We start from the raw sequence: 23,129 nt of genomic DNA on the forward strand, positions 1-23,129 counted from the left end.
ACAAAGGTTCAACCTACCAGAGAAATATATTAATTGGATTAAAGCATTATATAAGGGACCATTGGCGAAGGTGACAGTAAATGGTATATATCAAACCAATTTAAATTAAGCAGGTCAACAAGGCAGGGATGTCCACTATCTCTCTCACTGTTCGCCATTTTAGATTGGGTATTATGCAATGATAAGGGGCTAATCAACAATCTTGTTGTACGAGGCCCTTTGGGCAGGAGCGATCACAATATGATCGAATTCTCACTCGACATGGAGAGTGATGAAATTAAAACCGAGACTAAGGTCCTGAATTTAAATAAAGGGAATAATTATGATGGTATGAGACGGGAGTTGAGTAAGATTGATTGGGTGGTGTTTATGGGGGAGTTGACTGTGGATAGACAATCGAATGACCTACTCCTGCTCCTATCTTCTATGTTTCTAGAACCACTGGCAGAACTGATAAGAATAGAAAATAAAATAAGAGAGATAAAAATAAAAGAGAAGGAATATAAAATCAGTCTATTTGCAGATGACATCATAGTATACTTAACAGAACCAGAATTATCAATAAAAGAATTACATAAGAAATTGAAGGAATATGGAGAAGTATCGGGGTACAAGATCAATGCAAATAAAAGTGAAGCGATGCCAATGAATAATGCAGATTTCACAAAGTTTAAGAAAGAATCACCATTTAGATGGCAAACACAAGCAATCCGATACCTAGGTATTCAACTAGATAATAATCTAGGCCATCTATACAAATTAAATTATCAACCATTAATGAAGAAATTACAAGATGACTTAGAACATTGGAATGATTTACCACTAACACTGATAGGAAGGGTAAATTGCATTAAAATGAATATCTTCCCAAGGATACAATACCTATTTCAATCGTTACCAATTCACCTAACAGAGAAATTCCTCAATGAGCTAAAGAAAATAATGAGGAAATTCTTATGGAAAGGGGGGAACCGAGGATAGCGCTAGATAAATTAACAGAATGGTACAAACAAAGGGGCTTACAGCTACCAAACTTTAAGAATTACTATAGAGCAGCACAATTAAGATATCTATCAGATTTTTATCAAACAAGGGAAAAACTAGATTGGACCAGATTAGAGCTAGATAAAATAGGGGAGAAGGTACCTGAACATATGCTATATAAATGGGATCAAAAGCTAGTGCAACATATGAATTCACCAGTACTGCACCATCTGCTCAACATTTGGAAGAAGATTCACGTAGAAAGGAATAAAACAAATTATCAACTACCAAAACTAATATTGACGCAAAATCAACTAATCCCTTTCACAAAAGATAACCTTTCCTTTAGAGAATGGGAGAGAAAAGGGATCAAAAGAATAGAAAATTGTTTTTCGGGAAATAAATTATTATCTTTTGAACAAATGAAGTACAAATATGGTATAACTCACGGTACAATGTTTGCATACCACCAACTGAAAACCTACTTGAAGGACAAATTGAGAAGCAGGCAAAGGTTATCAGAAGGAAGCAGTTTTGTATATATGATTACAGACACAATGATAATTAAAAGATTTATAATAAAAATGTACATCAAACTGCAAGAAAAAGAGAACGATGAAATAAGCTGTAAACCTAAACAAAAGTGGGAACAAGACATAAAGATAAAGAATGAAACATGGGAAAAGCTATGCTCCGGAACTATGAGAAATACAAAAAACACGAGGTTACGCAGGATACAATATAATTGGTTACATAGGCTATACACCACGCCCCAAAAGTTAAATAAATGGGACCCAACAGTACCAGATAGATGTCTTTGCTGTAAGAAGGAAATGGGAACAGTACATGCAATTTGGGCATGTGAGAAAGTGGAAAAGTTTTGGGAAGATCTAAATCAGGTATTAAATAAAATCACAAAAAATAACATACCAAAATATCCAGAGATCCTTCTTCTAAGTAATATAAGAAGTAAAGAACTTGGCCTCGATTTGGATGGAGCACAAAAAAGATTTATTATGATAGCCTTAGCTGTAGCAAAAAAATGTATAATGTCAACCTGGAAATCAGAAGATAGCCTGAAAATACAGCAATGGTACATAGAAATGAATAAATGTATTCCAATGGAAAAAAATAACGTATAATTTAAGAAATAACATCACAGTATTGGAACAAATTTGGGAACTGTACAGGGAACACAACAGAGAGGTCCTACCGTGGACCTCCACCACCTAAAATGACAGAAGGAGAAGAGGACGAAATGAACTGACCCAGTGTGTAAAAGTAGATGACACAATTTTCTTGTTTATTTTCATTGTGTGATGACATTGTTTAATGGGTTTAATGTATTGTATATGTTGAACGTTTAAAATTTTTTAAAAAATTACTCCCACTACAACAGGTCCTTTAACTAATTCTGAATTCAGCACTATGTTGTGAAGAGATATTGACTCTACCTCACCTCCAACATCTTTAATCAAAGTTTTCTCCCCTGTGTCAGTCTTTTGGTCAAGAGTTAAAACATTTTCCATCAACAGTGACTGAGCAGCCCCAGTATCTCTAAGAATTTTAACTGGAACCTGTGATTCTCCCTCCTTTACTGAAACCAAGCCCTCTGATACAAAAAGTTGAAAACATGCATAACACCCTTACCACGTTTGGAACGTCTGCTCTCCTTAAATTCAACTGTCTGAATACATGCTTTCTGGTAAAACTCCTTGTTTCTTTTTTAACACTAAACAATTCGCAAAAACATGATCAGGTTTCTTACAAAGATGACATACAAATCCAGAAGTTCTGTCCTTTCCCACCTTACCTTCATCTTTTCTTTTAACATTCTCCCGAGACTTAATTTCTGACTTGTTAGTCTGCTACACATTAACCCTCTGAACAAGTTGACTAAACTGCTCCCCATTAACCCTGTGAACAGGCTTTCTATTCTGAAATGTATTTTGTGGATTAGGACAAATTCATCTGCTAATCTAGCTGTTTGCTACCATGTCCTCATATCTCTCTCATCCAAGTAAAATTTCATTTCATTTGGAACAGACGTTGTAATTCTCTCAATCTGTCAAAATCATTATTTATTCCTTTTGAGGTGCACCAACGGTCAAAACATACAGATTTTCCCAGGGCAAAATCCATATAAGATTAGTTCCATGTTTTCACCAAACTCCTAAATTTTTGTCTATGTGCTTCTGGAACCAATTCATAATCTTTTAATACTGCTTGTTTAACAGTATCATAATTTGCCACTTGCTCTGTAGTCAAACTAGAGTACGCAATTTGTGCTTTTCCCTTCAATACACTTCGGAGCATAAGAGACCATTTTTTTGGCCATCTTGAGCTCTCAGTAATTTTTTCAAAAAGCTGAAAGTATGCATCTATCTCCCTCATCAAAAGGAGGAACTAGATTTACCTGTCTACCAGGAGTACAGCCTCAATTCTCTTACCACCCTCCATCTGAATTTTTAACTTCTTTAATTGAAACTGTCTGTCCCTTTCAATTTCCTCACTCCGTTTTTCAGCTACCTGTAACTCATACATCCTCCATTTTTCAGCTTCCTTTCTTTGATTTTCAGCTTGGTCTGCCTCATATTGTTATCTGCAACTCAAAGTTCCATTTCTCTCTTTCTTCTTCCACCCTCAATTTCTGCAATTACATTTACAATTTAAAAAATCTATCCTCCAGAAAATTTTCTAAGTCTTTCTCCACAAATTTTCCCTTGCTTATATATTTCACTAAAAATGCTCTGTATTTCTATTTTCCTCGTCCAATGCTTGACTTCAGTCAACTTTAATGATTTAGGACTAACCATCAGTTTCTCTTTTCTCTTGCTCTGTAGTTCCACAGGAGATGGTTGTGATAAAAATGTACTAACATCTATTGCTTTCCACACACATAAGCTTTAATTGAGCTTGGAAAACCCAATTAACTAATAAATTACAAAAACTCCAAAAAGTTTAAGATCCCAAAACTCCAATTTTCAATCTGAGAAGACGATCCCCAAAATGTTACAAGCACAGAGGACCCCAAAACATATATTCCTTTTAACTTTAGAAGAAAAACATTATCTGTCCACCTAAATATGCCTTCATTGCATCCCATAGAACAAATTTATTATCCATTGAATCAGTATTAACATTCAACAATTGCTTTATCTCATTACTAACAAAAATTTTTATTTTTCAACAACATTCCATTAAATCTCCATCTAAAGTCCGTATCCTGCTTGTCTTTTAAATATAATGTTAAAAACAAAGGAGAATCATCTGATATGAGCCTTGCCTTGTATTGAACCCGTTGTACCGACCGCTTCCAGATTACACTGTAATATAGCTTTCCGTCTTCAAGTGTCCACTCCTTGGGTCAATCCTTGAAGCAGGTTTGGCAAGCATTCTGCATATTCTTCAGCCTGTTCCGGATTCATAAAGAATCTACTTGGATCTCCTTAAACAAATGCTTTCAGAGTTGCAGGATGACACTGAGGGATATTTTTAACTGGATTAAAACTCTTTATTTTCTTCAATAATTCAAAGTTTATATCGGCATAAAAGAAAATCTTGTTCCCTCCAAATTCTAATGGTGCTTTTCTTTCTTTAACCTTGTTTGTCTGCTAATTCCTATTTTTTTCCCTCACTTGGTAACGAAGAAATTTGATCAAAATGGACCTCAGCTTTTCTTCTGGCTGAGGTTTATTTCCAAGGGGTCTGTGGGCTCGCTCAATCTCAATATCTCCTTTAAAGTGTTCTTGCCCAAAAGTCTTTGGAATCCAACGCTGTAAAAATTGAATAAAATCTTTTTCATCTCCTTTCAGGCCAATAATCTTAATATTATTTCTTCAACTAAAATTTTCTAACGAATCCACTTTTTGAGACAGTTCATCGCCAGCACTTCTTCTAATCCTTCATGTACTTTATCTACTTTTTCTTGAAGAAATTGATTTTCCAAATTAATACTGAATTTTTTCTTCCATTTCTTGATGTTTTTTCTGCATCTCATTTACAAATTCACATAAATTATTAACTTTAGCCTCTGATCTCTTAATATCTCGTCTTATTAACTTTAGCTTTCTTAATCATAGGTACTTGGTCTTAGGGATAATTTTAGTTTTCTTTCTTACCCCTTTTTCTTCCAACAATTCCTCTGAGCTTTGTTCTTCTTTTTCCTCTTCCTCATCCTCCTCCTCATCTTCCTCTCCTTTTTCTTCCAACTCCGGTAGTTTTTCTCCTTCAGACAGCTTTTTGGACTTGAGGGGTTAGTAAACCACTCTGACAGGGCCTCCCGTTGTTGCCGACTGCTTATGTGCGACTCCTTGCGCATGCGCAGTCGGGTTGCTCTCCCCCGACTCATCAGGGATGTTGCAGCTCGCTAGGAGACCCTCTTCATCTGGAGAGAAGGCTTCATCACAGGTCCTGGCTTCTTCTCTAAGGTAGGCCTTTCTTTCACTTCCAATTATTTTTCTTCCATCTTCTTTGTGGTTTCTTTATTTTTCTTTGGCAGCTTCACATTTTTTGCCTTGATTGTTTATAATTTGTTCAGGTGAGTTTTAGAACTTTTCTTTCCACTTTTTCACTTTTTTTGACTTTTTCTCAGAGGAGGCAGATTTTCCGTCCTAGCCCGACGTCATCATGTGACATCCCCCTTTTCCTTTTATTTTATATTTAGCTGGGAGCTTCGGGAGGCCACCTCTTTCCTCCATTACATCACATGACGTCCCCACCCCAATTTATTTTGTAACCAGAAATCTTAACCATATTCTTACAAATTAAAATATAATTTTCACAAGGAACTTTAATGTTCCATCAAATATATTTTGTTGAATGACAACATTGTCTGACGGGTTTAATGCAACCTAGATTGTATACCTAAAATGGATGAGGGGGGGGTGGGGGGGTGGCTTGGGAGGAGGGGGGGGGGAGAAAAAGTCACTGTATATGTGTGAAAAAGAAAAAGTGTATATCATGGCTAATGTGATTTATGGTGTGGAAAAAAAAAAAATATATATATATATATTAAAACATCATCTGCAAATAAACTTAAATTCTTTAATTTCCAAATCACTCCTAATTGCTGCTCCTAGTGGCTCAATAGCTAGTATAAATAATGCTGGAGATAAAGGACATCCTCGTCTACTTGATCTCGTCAGTAGGAATGGAGATATTTGTCCATTAGTTACTTTAGCTTTGGGATCATTATATAATACCTTAATCCAATTTATAAAAGTTTGATGAAACCCAAATTTATCCAAGACCTTAAACAAAAAGTCCCACTACAATTTATAAAATGCTTTTTCTGCATCTAAAGCCACAGCAATACTTCAATATTTTCGTTTTTTGTACTAAATGAATAATGCTAATTAATCTAGCCATGTTGTCTGCTGATTGTCTCTTTTGTACAAAGCCTGTCTTGTCCATATTTATTAGGTTAGGTAATAATTTAGTCACTCTGTCACAAATATTTTAGCAAAAATCTTATAATCTGCATTCAATAATGAAATAGGCTTATAGTTTTTTAAAAGGTCTCTGTCTTTTTTTGGTATCGCACTAATTATTACTGTTGAAAATGATTCTGGAAGAGTATGATTTATTGATAAAAATAGGAATTAATAAATCTTTAAATTCTTTATAAAAATTTAGGAGGAAAACCATCTTCCCCCAGAAATGTAATAGTTGTAATGAGGGGATGGAGAATCGTGGTTGTGGAAGTAGGCATAGAGAAGTAAATCGATGGAAGAAGAGTTCAGCATCATGGTGTACGTGGAACTCTTTGAGGTGTGGGCAGAGGGGGATGACGGTGAGGCCTCGACTGAGGACAGAGCATTCAGACTCTGAAAGGGGAAGTTCAAGCAGGGAACTTCAAGGGAGGTTCATTGAGGTGGAGAGTGTCAGGGAGGGGAGGAGGATGAGGTGGATCAGGTGGTAGAGAATAGGAAGGGTCCAAGGGAGGGAGGGAAGGGTTGGGAAAGTCAGCGGGTAGAGTTAGAGAGTACTGTGCGCTCCTGGAGCCAGGATGGGAGATTGTGATTGAGGCTCGGTCCTTTGGCCCATTGGGTTCAGGGTGAAAGGTTGTGTCGAAGTTTTGGTCATGTAGTTCACCAAGGCCGAGTGGAGACCCATGTCAAGAGCTCGGTCCTCTAGGACACCAGGGCCAGAGTGGAGAAGTGCATGGGTGGTCACCAAGGCGGCAATCTCCAGGGATGTGAGCTTCCCATCCTTGATGCATGCCAGGTGTGCAGAGATCAGCAGTTGAATGCATGGATCTCGTGGAGGATTAAGTGCAGAAGAGGTCCATGCCAGGGTACGGCGAGAGGTACAGTGCAGTGGTGGCGACAACAAGGGTCCACTGGTACCTGCACATTGAGCTGAGGATTGTCCATAGCGAAGAGAGCAGGAGTCAATACAGCGCAGGTACTTGAGATCCCAATGGGGGCCAACCTGGAAGGCTTTGAACTGGAGCTGGAATCAATGTGGCACCAGATGGCAGCAGAGCAAAGTAGCCAGGAAGGACATGTGGCTGTGGAAGTAGGTCTGGGTGAGAACATGGTTGTAGAACTTGAGAGCAAGGAATAAGCTTAATTTTATTCCTTGAAGAAGGCCCAGGCCTGAAATGTCAGCAATATATCTTTGTCTCCTATGGATGCTGAAAGACTGGCTGAGTTCATCCAGCTTTTTGGTGTGTTTTACATTGAAACTCAAATGTCACTCACTGTAAATTTCAGAAGTAGCAGGGCACAGTCCCACAATACAAGCCACTAGGGTGCAGTGAAGTCGTGAACTTGGTCATTATCACCTCTTGTCAAGAGAATTAATGGTCCTTTAAATAATCAAACAATAGTACACATTGAATATAAACATTGTAACAACTTGAGTAAAACACAAAAGTCTGCAGACACCATGATTGAAGTAAAAACACAAAGCTGGAGGAATTCAGCAGGTCACACAGTATACTTTATATAACAAAAAGAAAGATAAATGACAGACGTTTCGGGTTTGAGCCCTTCAAGGTATGAATAAAATATATGCAGGTGCTCAGGTTGGGGTAGGGGCAGTGGGAGGAACACAGTCCGATAGGGAGGGAGGTCACATTAGCAAGAGGGGGTGGGGGAGAAATGGCTCTGTGAATGAAAAGAGAAGGAGATGGGGAACTGGGAGAAAGAAGACAAGGATGGGGATGAGAGGAAGAACAGGCAGAAAGCTAACAGGAACTGGAGGTTGATGCTGATGCCATTCGGTTATAGAATGCCCAGGCGGAAAATTAGATGTTGCTCCTCCAAATTATCAGTGGCCTTGGTTTGACAGTATGTGAGACCATGGACAGCTGTCAGTACAGGAGTTGGTTGCGGAATTGAAATGGTTGGCTATTCAGGCAGTGAAGCCCTGACCCTCAATGCTCTTTGTGGATTTTTTTCTCAACTTCCTTTCAATCATGTGTACTATTGACTTCTATTTCTATTCACCCAGTCTAGGTTCATTGTAATTTGATATATCTTGATTAAATTGCTCCTTAGTCACCCATGTTCTAAAGAACTGCATTCTAACGTTTCCTCAGTCTGAAATTCTCCAGTCCTGGCAAAGTTAACAATTCTCTGTGCTCTGTTGTTAAGGATCCTCTTTGAAATCTGATGACCAAAATTATATCGAGAACTCTTGCTGAGTCCTACCTAATATTTTAAACAGTTTTGCTATAATCACCTTACTTTTACATTCTTTGCTTTGGCCATTAAGGGAAAAGTACTTATCTATGTGCCATCTACATTAACAGATTTATCCACCAGGCCTTGAGGGTGTGTGGACAAGCATTTCAAGATTCCTCTTGTTCAGCTATATTTAGTTTCCTCAAATTTATTGTTTATAGCTTCACTTTATTTTCTGGCTTCAATAATTTTGTAATTTTGCGTGTTTTATTCCAACTACTTAATTTATGTCGCAGACCAGCAGCAATAGAAATTCACCAAGACAATGTTATTTTTAATACAATATTTTTTTATTAATAACTACTAATAATATAACATCTTATTTAAATCTAAACTTAACCCCAACTATGTGCAAATATACCTCTATGTCTGTGTGGATTAGCTAAACCATTGCATCTAAGACACAATTCCAAAGTTCAGTCTTTTAAACTGATGTCCAGAAGTAATTATGAAGTAGGTGAGACTGTGTGATCAGACTGCCTTTAACTTGTGAATCCACGTTGAGTTGCTTCCAGAGAAATGCATTTTCATGCAAATGGTTGTCACAACTCCTCTTTTCCTTGTGTAGGGAAAACAAAACGTGTGACATGGGCCAGACAAAATGACTATTAGGATGGTCACGATCCAAATACAGGAATGATTCTGCTTTCCTAACTCAGACATGGGTCAATCCAAAATGACCAATGGTCACAGCAGATCACTTTCTCCCTGTCAAGGAGAAAACAGCAGAAGTGTCCATTTCACACAAAGTCCCACTTCTCTCTTGCAGAACTCAATCAATTTTGTTTCTTCAAATGCTTGAACATTTGCTTGATCAGGCAAGGCCTGTTCTTGATAAATCCACCACGATTATCATTAATAATTGAGTCCTTTTCCAAATGATTTTTTACTGATTGAACTTTTTTTTTCAAAAAAATGCTATTTCTCTTACGAAGGTACCAGAGAAGGGTTATATTTCATCTGTGTATCAAATATTACAGGATGGTATGGATAAAAAGGGTTGGGATAGATCTAAAAGTAAATGGGAAGCGGATACTGGTTTTATTTTTTTTGAAGATGATTGGTTAGATATCTGTTATGATAGTGTAACTAGATTGATAAATGCACGTTATGCAATAATTAACTTTAATTGTTTACATCAATTATACTTAACACCTGAAAAATTAAAAAAGTATGGTTTTCATGAATCAGATTTGTGTTTTAGATGTGCTAATACGGTTGGAACTTTTTTTCATGCTGTTTGGTCATGTATACATATACAATCTTTTTGGAAGAAAATTCAATCGTTTTTAGAATACCTGTATAAGATTAAAATACTTTTAGATCCAACAGTATTTTTATTGGGTAGTTTGCAACCTCTGAAAGGCTTGGGATTAGATAAGTTTCAGCTTGCTTTTGTATATTTAGCTTTATCTGTAGCGAAAAAATGTATTCCTAGTACATGGAAAGATACAAATATGATTGATATTAATAGATGTCATAATGAGATGAAATATTGTTTAATAATGGAAAAAATTACATATGTTTCATGTGATAATTAATTTTTTTATAAGTGGCTGTTATATTCAGAATATTTACATTTCAATTTACATTGATTAGATCTTAATATGTATATTTAATTTTTCTTTAATATTTTTTCTTTCTTTATGGCTCTCCTTAGGAGAGTTGGCTGAAGGGGGGGGATCTTTTTTTTCTATATAAAAAATAACGTTCATGTTTATGGTTAATTGTTGTATATGTCATATTATTTGTTTTTTGAACGAATAAATAAAGTTTTTAAAAAAATGCTATTTCTGAGGTCCAGTTGACACATCACCACCCCCTCCCCTCTATTTTGAAACACCCATGCTTTATCTGGAGCCTCCCAGTTTTTCAACATCTTTTCTGCCCTCAGAGAGGACAGAAAATTATGATCAGTTGGCCCTTTTTTAAATTGGGCTGGTGATTTGTCTACTTTAAAAGCTGTTAACTGCCTTTTCTCTTCATCTGTTTTTATCATTCCTTCCTTCCTTTCCTCCTGAATTGCAGTATCTGTATTGTCACCCTCTTTTATAAATATGATTTCTCATAGAAATTGGGAACTGAAGGAACAATTTTAATCAAACACTAGTGCAAGATGTTTTAATGAGCTTGATAAATCTAAGGAACCTGGTGATTTACATTAAAGTTAATGGTGTTATTATGCTCCACTAATTATGTCCCAAAGATCTACAGTTTGTGGATTTTATGGAGCAAACTTGACTCTGCTGTTTAAGGAAGGAGAAGGAGAAAGTTAGGGAAGTGACACGGTATTTAGTGCTGATGCCTTCTAGTTCCAGAGTTCAGAGTTTGATCTTGTCCTCAGCTGCTGTCTGCACAGAGTTTACATGTCCTGTCATTGACTGGATCAGTTTCCTCTGGGTACATTGCACATCATGAAAATATACTGATAGGTTAATTAAACATTATAAATTGCCACTTGATAAAGGTTAAAGCCAAAGTATCAAGAGGCAACTGATGGGCATGTACACAGTGAAATAAGAAGAGGGGAAATGGGACTAAAGGATTTGCTCCACTGGAAGCTGGACTCTCATTATATATCTAAGAACTAATGACCTTTCAACCTAATATTTTCAGTGGAGGGAAATTGCTGGAATTTATAGTTAAGGATACAAAAACCAAACACCCCAGAAAGACTAATAAAATTCATCAGAGCCAACATGGTTTTATGAAAAGCAAATCATATTTAACTATTCTACTGAATTTCTTTGAGAATGTTACCAGGAGAAAGGATATGGAGAAACCAATGGATATATTTAGATTTTCAGAAGGCATTCAATAAGGTTCAGTACAAAATGTTGGTGAATGAATGGAATAGGTAGTAGTTGATGAAAAAGACTGAATTTTATTATTGAGAAAGTAGACGAGTGAGAATAAATGGATCATTGCATCTTGCAATTAATGTGTTATTTCAAGGATTTGTGCTTGTGTCCAGATTTTCAATGCTGAGGAGTCAAAATGTCATATTTCCAAGTTTTCTGATCATACTGAACCAGGTGGAATTATGAATACAGAGAAAAATGTAAAGAGCTTCATAAAGACGAGAACAAACTCAGTGAGTGGACGAAAACACGGCAGGTTGAATACAGTGTTGGAAAATGTGAAGCGATGCAAAAAAACAGAAAAATCGTGCATTTGTTAAATGATGAATGGCGTTCTCTCTGAAAACCAACATCAAGGTGCAGCAAGTAATTAAGATAGTTTGAAAAGAGGAATAAGGAAGCCTTATTGCAATGAATAGAGCCTTGGTGAGACAACACCTAGGTTGTTTTCTACAGTATCCCTTCCCAAGAAATTCACCATAAATGACAAATGGCATTTATTGTGGAGAAGTGTAAGATTATGGAACTTAGTGAGAGAAAGAAACATTGACAATAATTATTAATTGAATCTGTGTGATAAGGTTGTTTCATTATTGCAGAGAAAACGTCATGTTGTAGCACTGTGTTATGGTGATAAACTCCGTGATTAGCTTATTGAAACCAATATGGTGGTCTGCATAAATTTGTGGAAAGCTCTTTGGATCATTGTGTTGGGAGAGGGGGAAAGAGTTCAGTGGAAATCTTGGGAAATATTAATGAGTCTTTTCACTATGTTAGCATGGCGTCATCTGTTTAATTCTGATATGACATGAGGCATAAAAGTCCCCAGCATGCCGTCATCGAGATATTAAGATAGTTTGAAGACCCCCAGGCTTATTTATTTTGAAGAAGAACAATGTAAATTTTTCAAATTTTAACAATTTAGACATACAGCACAGTAACAGGCATTTTCGGCCCATGAGCCCGTACTGCCCAATTACACCCAATTAACCTACAACTCCCAGAATGTCTTGAACAGTGGGAGTAAACTGGAGTACCCGGGGAAAACCTATGCAGACATAAGGAGAACATACGAACAGCGTGGGATTCGAACCCCAGTCCCAATTGCTGGCGCTAAAACAGCATTATGCTAACCACTAGGCTAATCGTGCCACCCTACAATAACCATACCACCCAGTTCTAACAAGTCAGAAAGAAATACTGAAAAGGAACTTGGTGAATTAAATTTTTAACAATATTTATACAATTTCAGATAGTGTATTTTCGTGGCACTAGTCAAGTGGATTTAATCTAGAAATGAATTGATAGGCATGGATCTCAATTTTCATATTTGCTGCTGTTAAAAAGCTGAGATTGTGGTTTTCTTGCTGACGTGGGTGCTATCCTTTCTTGGTTACTGAGTAATGGTAGAACAAACAGAATTCTTGGTGTATTTTCCAAGGTTAGTGCATGTTGATTTAACTTATCATTATAATCATATGGCATGTTAGTAAGTTAAGTCAGTTATGTTACTCTAGAACAAGAATGGAGAGACAAATTTTGAAGAAAGGAATGACTTAGATAACTTTCAAATGAATTAAAGTTACACTGTATCATCCACGGAGAAACAATATGCGGAACCAAGTTTTGTTTGTAAAGAGCTCTGTTCTTCATCATCCATAAAAAATCTTTGGTTATTCATTGTAGATTATGTCTAAACTCATGGTTTTGAGTTGCACAAGGGTAGTTTTCTTTATGATGAAAAACTGAGCCATGCTGAATGCTGATTTAATTTTGAAGGGCGGCCTTTACTTTTTTTAAAACTCTAAATGTGTTTCCTTGTGTACCCTGATAAGCCATCAATTCAAAATGGTTTTTTTAATGATCAAATGATTGTTCTTTGGACAACCTATTTCTCTAAAAATGTTGAGTTGGTGACAAGGTGAACTTGACAAAACATATAATTAAATGTTCAAATTATCAACAGCCATATTTTTTTTTTCTCATGGTAATCATGTTGCCCATGCATTATATGTCATGTGATAGTTTACATTAGATTTGTAAAGAAATGTCCTGAACCCAGAAGCAATGTAGCAATTCTGAAGTATTATCGTAATTACAAAATTAAATATGATTGATTACATGCAAATAAAATAGCTGGCCATGCACCAATAGCAGGGCATGCACCAATAAAAGGGCATGCACCAATAGCAGGCATGCACCAATTGAATCCATTTTTCTTCTATACGTTTGTATATTCTCTCAGTGAGTGCTTCAGTTTCCTCCCACTCTTCAAAAAAGGAATGGGGATTGTAGGATGATTGGTGTATTTGGGGGACAGTGGTTTATGGGCAGAAGGCCCTGTTACCATCTAAATTATCTCAATTTAAAAGGCGTAAAGACTGAAGGTTAGAGTAATGTTGAGAACATGACCAAAACTACCAAAGTAAATGATGAATGGAAAAAATAATGCTGGAGTATAAATGCATTGCACAAATGTGCTGGAAAACTCAATAGATCATGCAGCATCCATAGAAAGTAAAAGATAGTCAAAATTTTTTGCCTAAGCCCTTCCTCAGGAATGCTAAAAATCAAGCAGGTGCCTAAATAGAGGAGGTGGGAGAAAAAAACTGGCAGCGCTCTGCTTTTTTAAGCAAGCAGAGGTTTACTTATTGAAATTTGTGTTGGTTATTAAGCTCTTCTTCAATAGGCAATGCTAAATGCAGTCATTGCTAACAAAATTGAGAAAAAATAATATGAATTTATGTAATCTAAAATAACTTAAAACTAAAACATTATTTCTTTGGTCAGTGAGTTTTTAAGCCTTTATAAACATTCTGGCAAAACTAACTTGTTTACTTTGATATTGCAACTTCAACCTTGGACACCATGCATGTTCCCAACTTTATTAATGTTCTGTTGGTGAAATAAAACTTTTATTAAGAATCATCTAAAAACAAAAGACTACAGGGGCTGAAAATTAAAATAAAGTAAAAAGTATTGCACCTTCTGAGGAGAGAAACAAACTAATTGTTTCATATTAATAATGTCAAACTGCACTTTTCTTATCCTGACTGGTTCTTAAGCTTGCAAGTGTGAGATTCGAAAATTTGATTAATCCTATGGCCATCTTGATGACATCACAAGTGCTGAATGTCAGGGTTCCACAGCACTTGAACTGATATTTGACAATATCTGATGATGACAAAGGTCTAAGTCATACAAATGATTAGTCATAGGCATGAAAAAATGCTGAAAAGGCTTTCAACATAGCGACAGAACAGTTAAGCTGCTTATGCAGTGATACATGATGGTGTTCAAATGTCAACTTTACAATATATTATTAAATAATCATGGTGTCATGTGAGATTACTGTGGAAATGCAAGTTTAGAGTTTACTTAAATGAATCTGCATTAGGATAATATTGAGGAACATTAACTACTTTTATATTAAACTTCAGGTACGCCATAACAGTTTGGTATTTTGATGCAGATGAGCGAACACGAGCTAAAGACAAATATTCAACAGGTATAGTGGCCTCAACTGAGTATTTATGCTTATGTAAAAGAATATTTTCTGTACAATATTAGAGTTAAATGATCATTTATGAAATTGTAAGTACTTTGACATCCTGATTGTAAATTGTAATAAATTATCTATTGAAAATAGCATGAACATTTTTCTGTTGAATCATTATTTCAATCTTTTAAAGGAGGGCTACTTGTTTGAGTTGCCACATTGTTAAATAGAATGTCTACATTTTTCACACACATGCCAATGTTCACATATTTGTGAAATGTGTACACATTTGATGATATTCATCTCCCCTGCTTTTAGTTTTATAACTTTACATTTGAACTGTAAAAGAATAATAACTATACTTGACTTCCTTATTAAAATATCCCAGATACAGTACTACTCTGACTATCCAAAATCCTCATTTATCCAAAATTTTTTTAAAAACTTGGGTTAAATGAGGATATCCGAAACAAATCAGAAATCCTCATTTATCCAAAAAATTTTCAGAGCCAAATTGACCTCACAGGTTGAAAAAAAAATTCACTCGACGTGAAATTAGAACGACAATTGTCCTCATGTCAGGTAACTCCCTCCCCTCTCTCTTTCCATTTCTTCTTTACCTTCCCCTATTGACTTTTCTCTCCAACTCTCCCTCTCAATCTGCATCCCACTATCACCCAGTCGGAAGAATCCCTTGGCCTGGCGAAATCAAGAAAAGCAGCCTCCCGGGCAGGAGCAGGACCTCAGGCTCAGTGTCATTCCCTTCCCTCCTATCCCCTTCTCTCCCTCCCATCTCCTTCTCTCCTTCCTTCCTTGGCACACCAGAACTCCCAATGCCAAATCTGAACCTTCCCCTCGGCCTACTACTACCCACGCACGCACACGCCGAGGGGAGGATTAGAATCAGGGCTCGGCATTGGGATATCTGCTGACCAGGGAGACAGGAGCCCACCAACTCACCAGTGAGTGTTCCACCAGCCTGGGAAGCTTCTCTGGGAATCAGTGGTAGCGGTGGGTACGTCGGGGATCGACAGTGGGAGGTCTCGGTGGTTGGTGGCAGCGATGTGGCCAGCTTTTTTTGGGGGTGAGAATTAAACATTATTTTAATGTTTAAAAAGCCTTCCCTTGTTGTTTAAACATTGATACAAATGATTTGCTGTTGCTACTGGGCTGGTTTTTTTTTAAATGACCAGTTATCTGAAAAAAACGTTTCTTCGACATAGGCCAGGTCATGACTGTTTCAGATAATCGGAGTTGTACTGTATTTGTTTCCCTTCATTATGGATGTCCACCATCTGATAACCTTTAATAGCCATCAGAAATTATAATCAATGGTAAATATTTTACCTGCTCCATTTAAGATCTTAGATTAAGATCTAAAAGTCAGCTTTCCCTCTTCACAACATCACAACAACTTTCACAACTTCACCCTTAAATACTCTGCTTATTATTTGTTTTTGTATGTTTAATTCCGAGTGATTCACTTTGACTTGGCTTTTTTCAGTTAGATTTTATTTACCTTTGAAATCAAGTAAAAGTACATAAATGATAAACTTGAATATAAGCTGACAATATCGATTGTATTCAATGCATCCTCACACATAATGGTTTAGCATGGAAATATGGTTAGAAAAAGGACCATCATGTTGAGTTACTAGAATTTATCCATGAATTTCGCCTTGTATAGAAAATAATTAAACCTGGATTCTGTGATTATAATTGAAAGTTCTGAAGGCATTTCATTTTCTTTTTCATGTACATTATGCTGAAAAAGCCTCTATTTCTAACCCTTCCTAATAGCCTTTATGAAAGTGATGGTGTACCAGCTCTCAGTCTGCTATAGTTCATGTGTTAAGCTTAGTCCACAGTGTTATTGAGTAGGAAGTTGCGAGATTTAATTCTTGGATCATTCAAGTGATGCTATTCATGAGTCTTAATGATATGTCACTTAACGGGGACCTAGAGGGAATGGCTCTTCCATTTGCTTGCTCTCCTTTTCCTTGTCCTTCATCTTATTGGAGAACCTAGAGTATTTTAATCTCTATGAACTTTATGGCTTTTGCATTACCTTACACATTTTCTGTTTCCCCTGAGAATTTTGTAAAGAGAAAGTGAAGATGACATAGAGTAAGTTCATGGGATGAGATGGTGTGGAGATAGTGGAAATAATAAAATTATTAGAAATGAGCTTTCAAGATTTATAGCAAACCTCATCTCCAGTTTTCAAGCACAATTTTTTAAACAATGGCTTGGAAAATAAATGTTATGTTTAGGGGTATCTTCCCTAATTGTATTTTCTTAATAGTTTATTTTTTTCACTTTAGTTATTAAAAAAAATTCAACTCTGAAGTGCAAATTAACATGCAATATCCAAATATCTACATAATATTCCTTCTGAAATGTAGTGTAAAATGTGATGCAAACTACAAATATAATTGTAATCAGCAATGTTGTCCACTTTATCTTTGGTGAATCTGATGAGGTCTTGAAATTGTGAACACTAATAAAAATGTTATCAGCGCATCATAAGACAGAATTGTATGTCTGAGTCCATTCAGATTCTGCTTGATGGTTAAGGAGTATAATGGCAATAAGTTGAATAAATGCAAAGAGAAAACATATCAATTTAAATTTACATTCTGCTTGCTTAGTTTCTGCCATGAGGTACACAAATTTTAATTTACTTCTTTGTGGCTGCAGGTGAAAAGGGAGTAAAAGTTGAATTAAATAAACCTACGAAAAACAATTTGAAAGAAGTTTAACACTTCCTTCACCTTTTCCATTGAGATACAAGATTTATCTCATGAATGTTGACAAGTAAGTGGATGAAGAATATATGCCTACAGTTTGTGACTGAGGATGGAAATTCAACAACAAAATGCCATGCACGAATGGATCCTGCATACCAAGGCTTTGCATTGTATTCATTATCTCTTGGGTGTTTTTGTTTTTGTGTGAAGAATGCAATGGTCTGAGCAATAATAGAAACACCCAAGCTGGAACGCAGTGGCACTGAAATGCCAGAACTTCTTCAAATGCTCTGTTATATTATATCTATTAGTCATAAAATCTAATTCCTATTTTTCATTAATTTGGAATTTGGGATAATTTAAGTATAAAAAAATTGAAGTTGATGTTAATCCAAGAAGTCTGCAATAATGATAATCTTGAAGAAAGTATTGATTTTTATTTCTCTCTGCCTGATAGCAATTTCAGTCACTGGTGAGAAAACAAAAGCATTTCAGATTTAAATGCAATATATTATACTGTACGCAATAATAACTTCAGTTGTAGCCATTTATCACGAGTAATACTTAAAAAAAAATATAGCTCCTCAGTTTGGAGCAACAGCCTATTTTTCTGTGATTTCCCATGGCTTATTCCACTCCTCAACCATCTTCTGTGTGCTCTTGTTGTCATGTTCACATTTTAATTTTCAGACTTTTGCCATGAGTAAGGTTTCCAATTTTGTTCCTATGAATTTGTTGTAGTTACAGATTATCTGCCACTGAGACTTGTTACTTTTTGAGGTTCATGGCAAGATTCCAAAAAATAAGGCAAAGACACAAACAGGATTATATTTTTAAACCTAAAATTATAGTGGGGTTATTCATGGGATTACTTGGTTTTCATTAAAAAAAAACTGGCTGTAAAACATTTGTGAATCTGTTAACCAGAAAGAATATTTACCCAATCTTTAACCAGGATGTCAGATATGTAATTGGTTTGGAGGCTGTTTTATTTGTTTTATTACTTCAAAAACACTGGTTTTGTTATATCAGTGAGTGCACCTCCCTCACTTCCTTCAGTCATTATGAAGTTTATTTAAATAACAATAAACCAGTGAACTGATTCTGTACAGTTGCAGTGATTTCAGATATTTCTAAATGCACTCAATTAAGACACTTTCTCCTGAGGCTGCATCCACATAATGTTAAGGCCTTTGCTTTCAGCCACTTACAGATGAATGAGTTAGCACAATAAAGCATTGTTGCCTTTTCCACTTGATAAAACCACACAGTTGTTTGTTTATTCGACTGTATATTTTAAAGTTCCCTGTGACATGAGGGCCTTATAGCTAAAAATTCCACAGCATGCACACAAATAACTGCTATTTAGTGTTGGTTCAATATTATAATATAAAAGTGTTAATTATGAAATGACTTGCCAGCTTGTAAAAGTTGAAAAAATTAAACCCTTTATCATTGATTAATGAAACCAAGTGTTATTACTTGACTTTATTGAAAAAAAATGACTTGATAGTACTAATGTGGTATCAGGAAAATGGGATTAGTTGTACAAATATAATTTCAAGATGACATTAGCAGAAAAAGATCAATAATAGTTCAGTGCAAGAAAGAGAGGGAAATGGAGAGTAATTAACTTTAATGTAATTCCAGCTTGTAAATCTGACTGAAATATACCATTTTTTAAAAATTAGATTGATTTTGGATTACCTTCTCAGAAGAATATCAGAAACTAAAAGGAGATTCTTTTATTCAAATGTTTATAGATCTGAAACATTAACTGTTTCTCTTTACACATTGTTGCCTTACTTGCTGAGTGTTTCCAACATTTTTTGTTTTCAAACTAGACTTGCGTAATGGGCATTGATAGCAATGTTATCATAGCTGCCCTTGGTGGTGGTTGGCTACATGATTGTATATACATGATATATATGATTGTATAGTTGACCAAGCAAGAACCATTTCCTCTTTATATTCCCATAGAATATGAGACAGAGACCAGTAAGATGAGGCAGGTAGTGCGGGAGTCCCCAGACTGCATGATCATCTCATTTGATCTGAGTACTAAAGAATGCAATGGTTTCTTGAATGAAGTCCAGCCAGAGCTAAGTCTGTGGTACTGATTTAGCTGTAAGAGGTTGGGGTAGAACGAGAAGAGTTACAATGATGAGTTTTACTAATTAGACAAATGGATTTTTCTGTAAACATAGACATGAGTCCAGAATGGTCTGTTGTCTCTCAGGCGCAGGATCAAGAATGTCACTGAGCAACTGCTGAAAATCTTGAAGAGAAATGGTGAACAGCCAGAGGTTGAGATCCATCCAAGTACCAATAGCCAAGGTGGTCTGTAGGGTCCTCTGGGGAGATTACAAGAAGCTGGAGAGAAAATTGTAGAAAGATGTATGGGTTTCGTAGGCATGAAGGTTTGTAGGTTAATTGGTGTATTTAGGTAGCACAGGCTTGTGAGCTAGAAGGGCCTCTTTCCATGCTGTATGTCTAAATTGAAAAAAAATATTAAAAAGTAGAGCCTCAAAGATGTTTGTCAGTGCTTAATTGCTTATTTGAGAAACATGTAGGCACCAACGATATAGGAAAAAATGGAATAAGGTCCTACAAGCTAAATTTAGGGAACCAACAAACAAATTGAAATGTAGGACATCAAATGTATTAATGTTAGGATGACTAATTGTGTGATGTGCTGGTTAGAGTTATAATAGCTGAAAAATTAGGACAAAACTGTGGCTTGAGCAGTAGTGCAGGAAGGAGATTCAAATTCCTGGGCCGTTGGAACCAGTTCTTGGGGGAGGTAGGACCAGTACAAACTGGATAGTCCATATTTGAGCAGGATCAGATTAATGTCTCAGAGGGATTTTTACTAGTGCTGTTAGGAAGGACTAAACTAATAAGGCAGGGGGGTGGGAATCAAGGCAGAAGGACAGAGGAAAGAAATCCAGAGACCAAAAAAAAGTTAGGAAAGAGAAAAGTAAGAGTAGAATCCAAAAAAAGTCAAATGGCAAAAGACTCAAAAATTGCTAGATTCTAAAAGGACTATGAGTTAAGTCAAGTTTATTGTCATCTAATTGCACAAGTACAACTCGACGAAACAGCGTTCTCCGGTCCTCGGTGCAAAACGCGGAGACACACAACTAGACATAACACTCATACAGACAAACAATTCATATGCAGGACAAGAATTCATATGTACAAATAAATAAATATTGTTTCATGAATATGAGAGTCTCAGAGGGTTAGTGTGAGCATTTCCTTTAGTTGTTCAGCATTCTCACTGCCCATGGGAAGAAGCTGTTCCTCAGCCTGGTGGTGATGGCTTGATACTCCTGTATCTCTTTCCTGATGGGAGTAGCTGAAAAATGCTGGGCCCTCAATGATTTTTCATGTCCTCCAGACAACGATCACAGTAGATCATGTCAATAGGTGGGGGGGAAGAGAGACTCCAGTGATCCTCTGCCACTCTTATGGTCCTGTGGATTGACCTCCAATCCATTCCTCTGCAGCAACCACACCACACTGTGAAGCAGCCAGCCAGGACGCTCTAAGTAGAGCTCCTGTAGAATTTTGGCATAATGGTGGCTGGTAGTCTTCCCCACTTCAATTTTCTCAAAAAGTGCAGCCACTGTTGTACCTTCCTGAGAAGCGAGAAGATGTATGTCCACGATAGCTCACTTGTTAAGTGGACTTAAACTTGATGCTCTTCTCTCTTCACTTCAGAGTTGTTGATCTGAAATGGAGGGTGGTTGAAGTCCATGATCATCTCCTTCGTCTTGTCCACATTGAGACTCAGGGTAGAGATGATTGGGAATTAAATATACGGAGTATTGGGTAATACAGAAGGATAGGCAAGAAGGTAAGGGATGTGGGGTAACACTCTTGATTGAGTTCAAGGTGATGGTGAGAGATAAGTTAACGTCTGGGCAGCACAGTAACCTTGAAACTTTGGTTATGTATGTAAACCCAACACCCAACCCCAACCCACCAATTTTCCGCTGCAACCGTGTCTGCCTGTCCCGCAACGGACTTGTCAGCCACAAATGAGCCTGCAGCTGATGTGGACATTGCCCTTCCATTAATTCTCGTCCGCGAAGCCAAGCCAAAGATAGAGTACTCTGTTTGACCTGCTGAGTTTCTCCAGCATTGTGTTTTTACTTAAATCACGGTGTCTGCAGACTTTTGTGTTTTACTCCAGCCAAAGAGAGATAGATGCAATGGGAGGTGAGGACCTCAATTCAATCATTATCACTAAAGAGGTAGTGCGGAGCAAGCTCGTGGGCACCACAGTTCCTGATGGAATCCATCTCAGGATACTGAAGTTATTTTCAAAGTGTTTGTGATAATTTACCAAAATTTTATAGACTCTGGAAAAGAGCAAATGTCATGGTGTTGTTTAAAAAGGATGTGGGCAAAAGGCATGTAACTGCAGGCCAGTTATCTTTATGTTTGTAGTCAGGAAGAGGCTTGAAGCTATCATTAAATGAGATATCTAGATGGAAATTGTTCAGTCAGGCAGGTGCAGCATGGATTCAGGAAGGGAAGGTTATGTTTGACCAATTTACTGGTGCTCTACGGAAATAATGAGCACAGTGAATTGACAGGAATAGGTGGATGTTGTGTACTTGGATTTCCAGAAAGTGTTCAATAAGATGCTACAAAAAAGACATCCATAAAATAAAGATACAAGGAGTTTGGGGTAAATTATTTGCATGAATAGAAGATTGCAATCTTAACCAACAGAAGGCAGAGAGTTGGGATAAATGGGCATTTCTCAGACTGGTAATTAGTGTTGAACGGAATGCCGCAGGGGTCAATGCAACTGTTCATGATATACATGAACTATTTAGAAGAGGGGACCAAGTGCAGCATATCTAAGTTTACTGATAATGCTACATTGAATGGAAAAGCATATTGTACAGAGTATATTTTGAGTGGGCAAGAAGCTGGGAGATGGAGTACAATGTTGGTGAATGTGAGGTCATTCACATTGGAAGGAAAAATAGAAGATCAGATTATTATTAAAATGGTGAAAGATTTCAGAATGTTATTGTGCAGAAGGACTTGGGAGTGCTTGTGCATGAATCGCAGCAGATTGGTTTGCATGTGTAACAGGTAATCAAGAAGGCAAATAGAATGTTGGCCTTCATAGTCAGAGCCAGGAGTACTACCTACAGTTCTAGTCTCCTTACTTGAGAAAAAATATACTGACTTTGGAGGTGGAGCAGATGAGATTCACCAGATTGATGCCAGAGATGAGGAGAAACTAAGTTGGCTGGGATAATTCTCGCTGGAATTCAGAAGTTGGGGTGTCTTCAGAAAGATAAAATTATGAAAA

The 23,129-nt window shown here is 36.7% G+C and overlaps 1 protein-coding gene and 1 long non-coding RNA gene across 3 annotated transcripts in view; one reads left to right on the top strand and one right to left on the bottom strand.

Annotated features, from left to right (window-relative positions):
- The window catches only part of egln1a (egl-9 family hypoxia-inducible factor 1a), a 124,397-nt gene extending 105,141 nt beyond the window's left edge, over window positions 1-19,256 (top strand). The window contains exons 4-5 of one of the 2 annotated variants that reach the window (XM_069885059.1): window positions 14,980-15,047; window positions 17,739-19,256. In XM_069885059.1, the coding sequence (XP_069741160.1) occupies window positions 14,980-15,047; window positions 17,739-17,800 (130 nt within the window). In that variant the 3' untranslated portion in view covers window positions 17,801-19,256. Of the gene's footprint in view, window positions 1-11,652; window positions 11,773-14,979; window positions 15,048-17,738 lie in introns of those variants that run through there. The other variant, XM_069885060.1, reaches the window with a different exon arrangement.
- LOC138736121 (uncharacterized) overlaps window positions 1-23,129 on the bottom strand; it is a 77,977-nt gene that overhangs the window by 23,989 nt on the left and 30,859 nt on the right. The gene's annotated exons all lie outside the window — the stretch shown is intronic.

Source organism: Narcine bancroftii, chromosome 6 (assembly GCF_036971445.1).
Source record: "Narcine bancroftii isolate sNarBan1 chromosome 6, sNarBan1.hap1, whole genome shotgun sequence".
NCBI lineage: Eukaryota > Metazoa > Chordata > Chondrichthyes > Torpediniformes > Narcinidae > Narcine > Narcine bancroftii.